The sequence below is a fragment of the Parus major genome, chromosome 3 (assembly GCF_001522545.3).
Source record: "Parus major isolate Abel chromosome 3, Parus_major1.1, whole genome shotgun sequence".
NCBI classification, from domain to species: domain Eukaryota; kingdom Metazoa; phylum Chordata; class Aves; order Passeriformes; family Paridae; genus Parus; species Parus major.
The window spans coordinates 89,891,271-89,905,626 of NC_031770.1; the positions used below are offsets into that span (position 1 = coordinate 89,891,271).

Genomic DNA, 14,356 nt, shown 5'->3' on the forward strand with positions numbered 1-14,356 from the left:
GCTTTTGTTTTCCTGTTTTTACAATATACAAAATTGCTTTCTTCCAGGCTACAGCGTAAGCGTTTCAAAGCTGTTCTGCTATATAATAGACTCAAGAAAATTGATGCTTTCTGCATGATAGTCAGAGCCCACTTCTCCATGTGCATACAGACACTTCACAAAACTGGCAATAATCTTTGTAATGTAGTTGCTTATTTGTTTTGTGATTCTTAAATGTGTTAAAAATGCAGATTCCTGCAGTTTGTGCACACTAGCATTGAAAATGCTTTTTCCCTTAAATGGAAGAACATACAAGGACAAATGGAAAGGATAATCAATGAATTACGTAGAAAGTGGTCTGTTTAAAAACTTTTTTCCAGGTCAGATTGTTTCACTATGACCTTTCCTAAGTCTGTTTAAATTTGGTATTGCAGCAATACGGTTAAGAGGGCATTGCTTAGGCTGACATCCCTGCAGTTCCTGAGTGCTGATTGGTAAAAGTGATTTATATCTGGGTTTCTGAGGGCACCAAAGCATGCCCACATCATCTGACAGAACAGCAGTTACATCTTTGTTTGGTGAGGATAATGCAAACAGTGACATTAATTGATTTTTTTGATTGACAAATAAATGCTGCCTTCAATCTTATGGAAAGAGCTTGTAAATTTGCTGTTGACTGTATATGCATTGGGTCTCTGCATATCTATTTAATGAAATGAATCTTCTGAAATTTATTGCCTTGGTTTCTCTGTTTGTGTTTTGGCATTTAGAACAGATTATTTTACAGGGCAAATAAAAGCACAAGAGCAGGCTTGTCTGAAGTATGTAGTTGGTAAATGGTTTCCTGCTGTATTGGATGCATTGGAGAATTATTTAGTTTTTTTTATGAATTAGTTGACTCGCATGAAACAAAAATAAACCTCCTTACCAAGTGTAGAGGTTTTACAAAAAATGCATGCTGCTAAGTGCAATTGTCACTTCTCCATAAACAAATGAATCATGCTACTTATGCTGAGCTCAGTGCCATGAATTGAGGTGGCATTGGCATCCCATTGCAACTGGGTATTTTTTGTGCCCTTATTAAAACTTTATTAACTGTAGAGGTTGTGCTTCGTTAATGATAGCTTTGTTAATGACCAGTGGTATACTGGGCAGGTGGAAATATACAGACATTTCATGAACTTGTATTTAAGCTAAAGTTGTCTGTATTTAATTGATGTCTGTCAAAACTTCATATCAAACATTTGCCTGCCAACTGATCTTCTTTGGGCAGTAACTAAATATGCTGAGTTGCTCTAACATTTACAGGAGATAAAACTTGCTTGTGCAATACAGCAAATGTGGAATAAACCTTTTTTCCTGCATTTTCAAATTGTGCCTTGCACTTCGATCCCTACATAACCCTCTTCTCTGAGACTCTGGGTGAGTGATTTGAACAGAGTGACTGTTCTCTTGCTATCGCTTGGAAGCGCTCCTTTCCCTCTTGACCTTGGGAAAACTCTTTCTCTTCTTGCCAGCTGTCTTTGCAGTGCCTGGAGGGTAATTGCTTTCTTCCTATGTGCATGTTCAGGCTCTCTGCTGTAAAACACTTGATTTCAAAAAGGATTTAGTCTTGATTTCAGGTAACACTCCAGCTTTTCTGTATGCCAGTGGGAGGTTTTGTTGGTGTCATCTTAAAGATGTTATCAGGGTTAGACAAAACTAACAAGTATTAATTCACAGAATAATATTGTTTAGTTTATTAAACCTCATACACCTCATATGTTTAGCTAGTTACTTCATAAGCAGGCAAGTTTGCCATTTTTCTTTTTTTCTTTTCTCCCTCACTTAAACGTTTGCTGGGAAGCATTTCAGGCTAAAGCAGTATTTCTGCTGTGCCTGTGTTGATTAAGGAGCCCATAGCAAGTGCTAGCTGTGGGAAAATGCCTTCTTCCCTTAGAGATCATATGGTTAAGGTTTGGAGCAGACCACAGCTTTGTGGAGGAGCAGTTCCTCTGCTGAGTTAAAACCATGACACCTATATTTAAATAGAGATCTTGAAGCATTTAGAAATTAATAAAAGAAATCTGCTTACATTTGCCAGTGCTGTATCATTGTCAACACAGTGGTCTGAATGTAGAGGTCTAGTCCTTGAGCTGATCCTGTGTCCTCAGGTTTGGGTTCACTTGAGACAGCAAAGATTTGGGAAACTACAGACATTTATACCTTAATCTATGAAGGCTTCCCTTTAGATATGCTATTTCTATGCACATAATTGAATCAGAAACCTTCAGTTAACCTTTTCCTGAAGGAATATTTCCTGCTCTTGGGTTACTTTTAAAAATACTAGTGTTTTGAATCATCATTTTGAGAATCATCTCCTTGCCAAACAGTAGGGACAACCTTTGACTTAAATAACAATAATTAAACCTTTAACTGATTAGAAGGATGACATTCTTCAATGTTTAACATCGCCCTGCCCTTTAGAAAAAGAAACTTGAGAAACCTTTTTGCATGTTGAAGTTCAAATGTCACGTTACTAGGGGTGCATGGCCTGTGTGTTTGCCTGAAACCATCTGTGGGGTCAGTTCATTCACATGGCTGCTCGCAGTTTTGAGGAAGGGCTTGTGTGGTAGGTGCAGGCCACTGTTGGCAGAGGCACACAAATCTGGATTTGGCTGGATTTGAAGGATGCAGTGAAAGTTGTGCTTCTGTTTTATGTATGTGCTTCTGTGGATTGCAGGACAGCAGATGCTTATGGTGAATGTCTGATTGTGGTTTGGTGGTTCATTCCTGTTTTGCAGTACTGACGTGGAGAGGTTGCTCTTAGCTGATCACAGACCCTGTGAACTGCTGCAGACTCAGCTGGTTGTCCTAAATTAGGGTCATGCATTTATCCCTTGCATCATACATTTATCCCTTGATTCATTTGGTGTACGGTGGCCTTTCGGCATGTTGTTAAGGTTTGCATTAATCTTTTAAGCATGACTTGTGCATGCATAAAGCCTCATTAATGGGAAAAATACCTGCGTTTGTACACCATGGTACAGAATGTTCTTTTTTTATTAATGTATGTGATATAGAGACAGAAAGTAAGCTGCCAGTCCAGGAGGCCTAGTTACTTATGGATTTCTTTTCTCTGCCTCTGTACCACGCCTAAGCAGAAAAGCCTCTTTCAAAAGATTTGAGCAGGTTCTTTCATATTTTTTTTTTAATTCTGACTTGTTTGCCACCCAGAAGGCGCAGCTTAGACCATGGTTGCCTCTGCAGCCTGTTTGCTCTGGCTGTAGGAGGGCTGGCTGGGTTTGCCAGGCCCTAGGCACCGGACTGAGCCATGGGCTAGGAAGTTTTATGTGTCTCCATCACTATCTGCAAGAGCTTAAAACATGGTGTAAGGACTAGAGAAGAACACAAGTACAAGGGAACACCAACAATATAGGGTGCAAGATGCATACACAGAGATTGACAGAGATGGTCCTGAACAAGTCAGTAAGGAGTACTGCATTTGTTTGCTTAGTTAAAAATGAGGACTAAAATAATAGTAATTCAGGTAATTATGGAAAGCCCATTGTGCTTCAGTGTAGATCATTGCCCTGCTAATCCATGAGTTGTTGCTGCTGCCTGTACTTTCTTATAGGTAAAAATCATGCAAGTCTAAGTTTTTAGAGTTGATGGCGCCAGACCACTTGTCATGGGAGTTTAAATAGTAAGAGCTCTGTGTCCTAGTTCCATCTGGAATAATTTTCTTCTTAGTAGCTGGTACAGCGCTGTGTTTTGGGTTTCGTATGAGAATAATGTTGATAACACACTGATGTTTTAATTGTTGCTGAGCAGGGTGGACTCTAAATCAAGGACTTTTCGGTGTTCCATGCTCTGCCAGTGAGCAGGTGCATAAGAAACTGGGAGGAAGCACAATTAGGACAGCTGACCCAGACTGGCCAGAGGGATATTCCATACTGCAGAATGTCATGGTCAGTGTATAAATTGAGGGGAGTTGGCTGGGAGGACAATAGCTGCTCAGGGATTTGGTTGGGCATCAGTCAGTGAGTGGTGAGCAATTGTATTGTGCATCACTTGTCTTTCTTGGATTTTATTTCTCTCTCTCTCTCTCTCTCTCTTTTTGTTATCTCCTTTTTCATTATTATTAGTTTTGTTGTTATTGTAATTGTTAATTTTAGTTCATTTATTAAATGAATGTTCTTATCTTAACCCACAGACGTTACCTTTTTCTGATTCTCTCTCTCTTCCATCAGGTCTGCAGAGGGGTGAGCAAGCAGCTGTGGGGTGTTATTTACCAGCTAGAGTCAAACCATGACACTGTCCTCTGGTTTTGTAGTCTTCATTAGGTTCCCAAGTAATATTCCAGAGGCCATACCTGATTCTCCATTTTTACTTGACAGGTTCCCAGAACCTCTAACTTCTTTATTCTTTTTTTAGCCCTTTCAAAACCATCATCATCTCCCTTTGAAGTGCACAAAAGCAGGCTGCAAGTCTGGTCATGCCTTGCAGAATAAAAATAATGTCTTTTGGTACTTCTTTGTATTGATTTCTTGTTCTATCAGCACTGCTAAGTGGTTGCATTATGGTGCAGGAAGGGACTGCTAATGTTGTTTTCAAATTTTTTTTTTAAGTCTGTTTTAATTGGCTCATACTTTGTAAATTCAATGCTGGACTTGTTTAGATCAGAGACTCAAATCTAAACTCTAGTTGAACAATTGCAGAGCTATGATGAATTTCCAGTTGTGCAGACTGAATGCTTCCTGGTTTCAAAAAACACGTCAGGCTCAAACAATGCATCAGCTCAGGTATCAGTTGCATGTAGCACACTGCAGTTTTCGAAGCGTCTGTGGGATTGACTTTCTGTCTTAAAATATACATTCAAGAAGCTGTTAAAATATATTTTTGCATCCTGAAGAATGAGAAACAGAGATGTTTCTCTGTGAGAACACAGTAATGTTGGCAGGTTTTAACTGCACTTTACAGAGTATGAAAAACAATCCTCTTGGAGTGTTTTATTTACATCCTTTAAATAGTGCTGTGTTGCCTTCAAAGGAGAAATGCATGGCCTTGGAAGATGACCATCTTTGAACCTGCAGTGACTGAGTGGGCAGTTGCACGTGTGAAGAAGCCTAGCAGAGAAGTGATGTAGTTTTCTGCTCCTCTCCTTACTTTTTTGTTGCTGCACCTTTTTACACTTTCATATGTCTGTCTGTATCTATTTTTCAGTCTTTGCTTTTTAAAATCTTACTCACCAAACACCCTGTAGGGTTGTTTTGCAGAACAGAGGAGCAAGGCTGGGTTTTGCATTGAACCAGTGAAGAAGCTCTGTCAGCCATTGGTAGTTCTGACACATCCTCACTTGCAACATCATTGCTCTTCTAAGATCCTTACCAAATTCCCACCTAAGCTGTCAGTACTAACCTGAGAGCAGAAACATTAACAAATTTTTTTTTGTAATTTTTAATTTTTGTTTTTTCCCTACACTTATTCATCCACCACTTACCAGTTCCAGTGTGGGGATATGGACTTGAGCTTTTAACTTCCTGGTTGAGAATAACAGGTCTGTTTAATTGAAAGGTCCTTTTGCTGCTGTTTGTATTAGAGATGACACATCTATGTGGAGGGTTTGTATTACACAAAGGTAAAATCATTGTGGAAAAATAACCTGCAACTACAGGAATGGTGTTTTGATACTTAAAATATTGCTTAATGAAAGAGTTTTTTGCATAAAAACATGTTTTGCTTTTAGCATACAGTAAAAATAGAGATGTGGTGGTGGTGAGATTCCAGAGGGGAAGACTTTCAGAGAGCTGCTGACATGAATTAGAAATTTAATTTCCTGAAGCATTTTTCTGTATCCTACACTGTCAGTACAAAGCATGTATGAAATAGGTGTGCTCAGAATGTACAGGGTTTACTTGCTGAGCAACTTCTAATATGTTGACATTTTTATAGTTAATGTGCAGAGTCTTAATATAGAGGCTGAAAAGCACGTCTTTTGCCCTGAGTTTAAAGAGCTGGTTTACAAGTGTTGCTGATGAAACACCACTTGACTCTGTCCTTTCACTCCTGGCAGAACATGAGCACATATAAAATACACTGTAAGTTAGGTTTTCACTTACGCTGCGTTGTTTCTTAAGTGTAAACCACTAGTTGCATAACAATGTATTTTTCTCAACAAATTTAATAATGAGCTTTGGGCATCAAATAAAAAATATTTGGTATTATTAGAAAGTCAACTTTCCATTGAAATTTAGTCTTGGGCAACTCAAGATGTCTCAAATCACTAGTAAGGTTGTTGTTTCTTACAGTATAACATATAAGGCTGAGAATCAAAGGAGATTCTTCCCCTCTGTCCTCAAGGCCCTCAGCTGCAGGCTGACCAGGGTGTAGCAAGAGATTTGGTCATATTCACTCTCTGGTTAGCTTTTTATTTCAATCTTTTTCTGTGTATTTATTTTAATTAGCACTGTTTCTGTTGGAATACTTTAGCGGTGTTTAGATTGAATAAAACATTCAAGTTGCCTTTTCTTGAAATAAACATTTTGTTGGTTCTTCATTGGTTTGGTCTCTTGATGGTTAAGTTTTTCCCCATTCCCATACCTGACCTACCATGAGACCATCCTTAGTCCTGCAGTTTTCAAGACAGAAACAAGCTAACACATCCTAATATCTGCCTCTTTCATAGTTTGTACATGTCAAGATTGGGTTTTTTCTTGTTTGCTTTTTACAGTGCAATAATTTGTCACTTCATACTGCTACAATTATATTAAAGAAATCTTCTAAGTTATCTCTGTGTGACATATCCTGTATGACATTTTGTTATTTTGTGTGTTGTTTTTTCTGCAAATTTTGTACTTTTTACTAGAGCCATTCTTATATGTAAAATGATGATTGTGCAATGCATTTTATTTTGGCCTCCTCTTAATAGCATTTTAGACTTCTGCATTAGACAAAATTCTACATCTTCCATTTTGTCTGTTTCATTTGCCTTTCTTTTTGCCATGGTTCCTTGCTGGATGCAGTGTGATGGCTTTGCTCATCTTCAGCCATTTAAGACCTCTTCATCACCCACATGTCTTCATCATGCTACTGCTTCTCCTGCAGTAAATCAGTAGTGGGATGGACCCAGCTGAAAGCTGATCTTCTTGCCTGGTTGGTTTCTTTGGCGCTACCTTAGTTTTTCCAGGCTCCTTCCATCCAAGCAGGGTGGGGAGTAGGGAAGGAATGAAAGCAGCCTTACAGAAGTGTCAAATCCATTCTTGTCTGTTCCTTGTTACTGCACGCGCCCTGGCTATGTAGATGGTTATATGGTTATGTGGTTATGGTTATAGAGTGGACCAGGCTGAATGGAGAAGCTAGAGCAAGGATCAGATGATGTGGTGACTCTGAGCCTGAGGGTTGCTGGTGGGCATGAGCTGGTATCACAACTGGATGGATGGAGATGCTTCTCTGTAGGAACAAGTAAGATGCTGAAGATGTTGTTTAAGAGGATTTGCACACACAGTGAGGCAGAGGAGGCATGTCTGGTGCCCCCTTTTCCAGGGGACTGCTGCCCTGCAGAGAATGGGATAGCTGCAGGGTTGGGAAGGAAACCTGTTGCCTGCTGTTTGGGTGGATATTGCTTTGTCCCTGTATTTAAAGCAGATATATTACATCAGGTTACAGTGCTGACCCTGCCGTTGCGCCAGTGCTTGTGCAAGTATGAAGCAAATGGATGCTGGGGATTCAGTTTAGCTGTGTTCTTCCTTGGAACAGATTTTAATGGCAGCAGGGTTTTCACTACACCAAGGATTTGATATCTCTTATTGAAAGAAAAGAGTGGCTAAACTTTGGAAGAAAGGTACTTATTTTCCTGGAATTCACTGCCTGACTTCTGCAGGTAACTGAAGCCTTTATATTATGAGCTTGCAGAAAACATCTTGGAAGTTGCCAGATAGGTGGTGGTTTTTTCCTCCAGTAGTCTATTTAAAGTTCATAGAAAGAGTAAGTGATAAGATCGCACACGGCAGTACCATTACAGAATTTACTTTAAATTGGTTGGCTGGTCTTTCTACCCTTAAAACAAATAATAAAATACAAGAAACCACAGTACTTGCCTCCTGGAGCGGGGTCTTTTGATGAAGTAACATTTCAGAAAGTGCTGCCAAAATCAAACAACGGACATGTGCAGGGACCAATGCTTTCTTTGCTAACTACTCCAGGAGTCAGTCCTCTTTCAGGGGCCTTTTTTACAGCAATGATTTGATACACAAAAAATTGCTGATTCTTAGGAGAAGTTGGTTTGACATGGGTCTGGTGCAGGCAAGGATGTTCAGCTCCTTAGGATCCACCAGGCTTTTCAGCCCTGAGCTTCTCTAACAGAAATGCCATCAGGCGGCTTTGTGGTTTAGGCAACAATAACAATTTACAGATGTATGAAGTACAAGAAGGGGAAATGGTCTGACAAATGCATTTGTAAGCAATCTCCTGTCTCTTTGTTTTCTGTCCGTGTGTCTTCACTTTCAGTACTCCTTGTGCATCTTGGGCAGGAGGAAGGTCAAAAACTTGCTTTGTATAGCTTTAGCACCTTTATCCTTTAGAAAAGCAGTTAGATCTTAAAGGTAGTTGATTCTCTGAATAATGACTCTATATTTTTTTTACTATTTTGAAGGTGGGAGTTTTAACAGGGTACATTGTGGTTAGGATTCTGTCCTGAGCAGCACGATGCCATGGCATAATGCTTCTACCTAATTTTTTTTTCTTTTAATTCTCAGAGTGGTGGGAAAAGGAGGATTTTTTTTTTTTTTTGTACCTCCTTCTGTTTAAAGCCAGCTGTCATTCATACTTGCCTGACCTCTGTTAGTACTGTTTACTTATGTATGATGGTAAAGTCTGGCATGATGTTTAGCATCTTAAGATGAAGGCACCAAGCTGCAGCCATGAAAGGTCTCACAGGTATACAGGCAGAACATAGAAAAGTTTTAAGATTGATTTCTCATAGCATGGCTAACTGTATGAAGAAATGTCAGCAAGGCAAGCACTAGGGTGCATTTTTAGTGACAGTATGCATCCTTTGTTCTTTTAGGTAAAAGTATAGAAATTCACTTGTGTTGAGAAATGTAACTAATTCAGTGTATTGCATGTAATTTTGTGTGCTAGGGCTCACCAGAAAATTCCACTACTCCCACAGCACTCCAGGTATGACCCCACAAGCACAAGAAATAGAGTAAGCACACAAATAAATACTTAACATACTGTAACTTGCCTACAGGTGACTTGTTTGTATGCTTTTTCAGTGTTATCTGGTTTCCAAAACACAAGTGGTCCTCTGAAAGGTGTCAGTTACCCACCTGAACACAGGGGTTGTAGTTTCACATCTTAGCAGGGCATCTTAATTCAGGTTTTATGTGCACTCTTATCCCTGTACAAGTCAGATTTGCATGGTGTAGCATTACCTTTGTGACTGCCACACTCAGCTTTCATGGTCTTCTAATTCCTCCACTTTTTATTGGATTGCTCTATCTAGTCAGCATGCAAACCTGAGATAACCTTTTTATAGCTAAGCCTTGTTTACAGGGTAACTGCACACACCCATTTTTTGCTTTCTACAGTGTTTCACATGTGCAGGAGAATTTTAATTACTTCTATAGATTAGATGGCAAACTTTCATGTGTCAGGCTACTAAATGCAAAGAGCTTTATTCTTGAGATGTCCCCTGGGTTCAGAGCTCAGTGCAGGATTTTGGCATGAGGAGTGGGCAGGTGGATGATAAATGTTCTTGGTGTTCAGGTTTGGTGCTGCAGCTGTGGGGTGTTGGAGGAAATGAAGGACATGTGGAGAGACAGTCACACTTGTCACTCCTTTTTATCCTACTTCTTGCTTTTTAAATTTTATTATGCAATTATGGGCATTTAAAGAAAAGGTAAGTTGAAGCTTACTGTCTTGAATATGTAGTGCACTTGAATGTAATGGTCATGCAAGACTGCGCTTCTCCATCCTTGGTCCTACTTGCTGTAGTCTCATTGGTTCTGTTGTTAGAAAATGCAACATTTTCACCAAGAAGGCTCATTAAAATAGGCTTTGGGGACTGTAGCTTTGTTTTTCTCCTGTGGAAGTATAAAGTTGATTTGAGTGAAGTACACAGACAGAGATTACAGGAATCCCGTTATTAAAGGAGGGAAAATTTTTTCAGATTTTCTTGCAGGTGGCTTTTGAATAGAAGAAATGAAAGGTAAAAAAAATCCTTGTGGCCCTCTGGACTTAGCTTTTTTCCCTTCATCTTCTCAACTCCCTTTAGCTTCCCAGGCCTCCTGAGGCTAATTTTCCATTGTGAGCTGCAGCTAACAGTGTTATCACAGAATAAGCTGAGGCGAAACAGGCCCACAAGGATCATCAAGTCCAACTCCTGGACACAGCACCGTCCCCAAGAGTCACCTCATGTGCCTGAGAGCATTGTCCAAGCAGTTCTTGAGCTCTGTCAGGCTTGGTGCTGTGACCACTTCCCTGGAGAGCCCAACCACCGTCTGGGTGAGGAACCTTCTCCTGATATCCAACCTAAACCTCCCCTGGCACAACTTCAGGCCATTCCCTCAGGCCCTGTCACTGTCACCACAGAGAAGAGATCAGTGCCTGCCCCTCCTCCTCCCCTCACAAGAAGCTGTAACTGCAGTGAGGTCTCCCCTCAGTCTCCTCCACGCTCCAGCCACTCCTCATACGGCTTTCCTTCAAGGCCCTTCACCATCTTTGTTGTCCTCCTTTAGATGCTCTCTAATAGTTAAAATATCTTTTTCATAGTGTGGCACCCAAAACTGTCCAGCACTTGAGGTGAGGCTGCCCCAGTGCGGAGCAGAGCAGGACAATCCCCTCCCTTTCCTGGCTGACCATGCTGGGCCTGATGTCCCCAGGACAGCGCTGACACTCCTGGCTGCCAGGGCACTGCTGACTGATACTGAACTTGTAATCAACCAGGACCCCCAGATTCCCTTGTTTCCCCAATTGCAATACCAGCGCAGCTTTTGTAAAAAGATGGAGCTTCATATTCAAGAAGTAGCTGTTAATAAACATTGCCCATAGTGCCTAGCGAGGGGACCTTTGGAGCAAAGCTGCCTAGCAAACACTGTGCTTTGGCTTTCCTTAAAAAAAGTCAACTTGTTCCTCTTGTGCCATGTACATATTCTCCCTGTTTTCATCTAACCTAGTTTGCTACAGATACTCTCTTCTGTTTCAATAATAATTAAAAAAAAAAAAAAACAAACAAGAAGGCAGAAGTTCTCTGCAGTGTCATTGCTGTATATTACAATTACAGCAGTTGAAATAAATCTGCATGCTTTGACTTTTCTTCCTCCACATTTTATTTCTGTAAATACTCCTTCAGTCTTGACTGTATTGTTCTCACAGCACCAGGCTGTAAGCTGGGAGCAGTGAGGAGGTTTCCAGTATCGCAGTGCTGGTGTATGGGCATAGTGCTTGGGCACAGGATATTCCCCCTTGAACACTTTATTTCAGGAAAATGTATGCTCTTGTGAAAACCACAGCACTGAGTGATGCCAGATCTGCTGTTGCTGAGGGAGGCTTTGCAGCATGAAATGTCCTTGTTTGTAGATGGATGCTAGATGCATCCTTCTGGCATATAGAGGCAGTCATGAACATTTTCCTGTGATTCTAAGTACTTCCATGGGTGTGTTTGTGTTCTTGCTTCCAACTTTTTCTTCCTGCTTGGCCATCACCATTAGTGTTTTCCCTCTGTCTGAAGTCATCCCATGCTGTGTCAAGAGATGTTGGGTACAAGGGGATGAATTTTGTGCAAGTGTTCTAATCCTAGGATAGCCAGATCTTAATTTGAGCAATTTTAGGTCTGCTGAAGGTGTAAATAAAATTGCAAGGACCTATTATTTCTCTTAACTATCTGAAGATAAGATTAGATTAGATTCTCATTTCATGAGGTATTGTGTAGTTGCAATGTTACTCTGTTTTGCAGTATCCTTTCTTGTATTTATTTCTGTTCTGTAAAATACTGTATTACCACTTCTCTGCTTATGTAATAAGGTAACCATTACTGAAGGATTTGAGGGAATGAAATTACAGGAGAAGTAATGTTATGAAAATATGTATGAATATACATACATATATATATAAATTTGTAATGTCATAACATTACTTCTATATATTACCCCCCATATATACCCCTGCCCAAAGTCTTCCTTTACCCATGCATTTTCAAATGGTTTGAAATCCCACTGAGGTTAAACTGTTTGAAACTAGTTTCTCTCCTTTGTTCGACATTTGTTACGCTCCCCTGAATTTTATACAAATGATTTATTTCTAAACTTCTTTATGCTGGTGCTGCTGGTGAGTGTGACAGCTCAGCATTATGGGTCCTGATGTATCAGCAGCAGGGTGGAAGGCTTGCTGCTAGTGCAAGGGGGCCAAAAATCTGAATCACATTGCTAAAGATAGATGCGAAATAAAGTTTAAAAAGCTTCTTGTATTTTAACAAAACTAAAATGCAAAATCCTAGCACTCGTGCTTCACCTGGTTTCCTGTAAAATAAATATACCTACACTTTCAGATCAGAATAAACTGTAGTCCATATTGAAGTCCTTCTTATTGCTAACATTGAGCATGGTTGGGACCTAAGAGTGTATTCAGAAAGTGAAGGGTAATCCGGAGTTGGCAGGAAGTTGAAAGGCAAAGGGAACACGTTCAAGGGGCGGTTAAGGCTTGGGGAATAGAAAGAAGAAACTGGGAAGCTTTGGCAAATGCACAGAAAACAGCTGACAGCTTTCATTATCAGTGCTGTCTTCCAGTTCTCAAGCAGCCGAGCGTTTTCAATTCCAGTACATCTGCAAAAGCAAACACCAATGTGATCGTTGGTTTTTGGAAGAGGGATAGTTTGTACTTTTGGACGGGGAAAAAGAGGAGTCACCTCTGCAGTGGCAGGGACTGGGAAACATTACTTTAAAGAGAAAACACAAATCAAGACTTTCAAAAGCAAGTGCCTAAATTTAGGCTTCAAAGTCCTAATTTAAGAACAGAGAAAGTGGCTGTTTTCCAAAAAGGCTGAGCAGCCAGGCTTGACAGAATATTTTTCTCAGAAGCCAGAACAATTATTTAGATGCCTATTTTGGGGATTTTATTGGAACTCAAGTTCAGGAACTTAGCTGTGAAAACTGGGATCTGTTTCAGGGAGTTCTTCAGCAGCAGGGTGAGCACTGGAGGATCCTTCTGAAAGGGAACAGGCTCATGGTGCTTTGAGCTTTCAGTTTAATTTTTTTTTTTTTGCTGTTGTTTGATTTGCTTAGAAAGGGTGCCATGGGACAGAAAGCAAACCTTTGTATTTTTGTGCATCTTCTTTACACCTGGAAAGTTACTCCAAGAAGAAATTCAACAAACACCATCAAAATATGATGAAGCGTTCTTAGATTACTTCATAGCATAAACCCTCTAGAACGCATTTTCTGTGGAAAGCGTAGGAGAGAATTTCCTTTGAAGGGCAGAAGCTGGTTGAAATCTCCAGTATGTAGTATCCATTTCCTCAGAGAGTAGTTACATGCATTAGAAGAGCAGGCTGTCAATGCTGGTAGCCTGTATAAAACACTTTCTTTAAATAAATTTTTAAAATGTATTCTACAAGAAAAACATGTTTGTGTAGGCTTTGAACTATATTTTTTATTGTCACATCAAGAAGCACTGGGGGCTATCTGTGCCTGGAGTGAGTGGCAGGGCAGAGCTTCACATCTTCTGCCCAAATACTTGTGTGGTTACTGGAGCATGGTGTTTGTCTCAGCTCATAGTGCCAGAAATGAACCCAGGATGCCAAATGATTTCTGGCTGTCCACAAAAACCCTCTCCATCAAAATCCAGAGGATTATTGAAAAAGTAGTACTTTAATGATGTTGCTCGATCTTGTTGGGGCAAGGTGCAAGTTTACCCTTTCTTATGTTTGTGTTGCAGAATTAAATTCCAGTAATTTTGTTCGTGTAAAGCATCAGATAGGGATTTTTAATGGATTATGTATGTGGACTTGATGGAGTAAAATGTCTTCTAGATTGTAAGCCTAAGTGCTTCCAGACTGATCCAATTTTCCCTGGTCAAGTGCCTTATTGCGCTGATAAAATCTGGCGGCAAAAACCATGGTTTCTTTCTCCATTGTAGAAAGGCAGGTTAGGAAAAAATAACTGGTGTATACAGAGGTACATGTTTTAAAAAGCATTGTCTGGCCTAATTGGGTCTTTTTTTTTTTCTGACTGTAGGTGCTGAATACTATGGGTGTCATTGGTCATTTTCTACAAGGCCTTTGGCACAGTCCCCCACAATATCCTTCTCTCTAAATTGGAGACATGGATTTGATGGGTGGATTGTTCACTGGAAAAGGAATTGGTTGGATGACCACATCCAGAGGTTAGTGGTCAGTGAC

General features: G+C 40.2%; 1 protein-coding gene across 2 annotated transcripts in view; it reads left to right on the plus strand.

The window, feature by feature from the left end:
* ELOVL5 (ELOVL fatty acid elongase 5) overlaps positions 1-14,356 on the plus strand; it is a 39,524-nt gene that overhangs the window by 4,468 nt on the left and 20,700 nt on the right. The window contains exon 1 of one of the 2 annotated variants that reach the window (XM_015622014.3): positions 14,218-14,340. The exons of the other annotated variant lie outside the window; for it this stretch is intronic. Within the exon in view, the coding sequence (XP_015477500.1) occupies positions 14,280-14,340 (61 nt within the window). The 5' untranslated portion in view covers positions 14,218-14,279. Of the gene's footprint in view, positions 1-14,217; positions 14,341-14,356 lie in introns of those variants that run through there. 2 annotated transcript variants of the gene reach the window in all.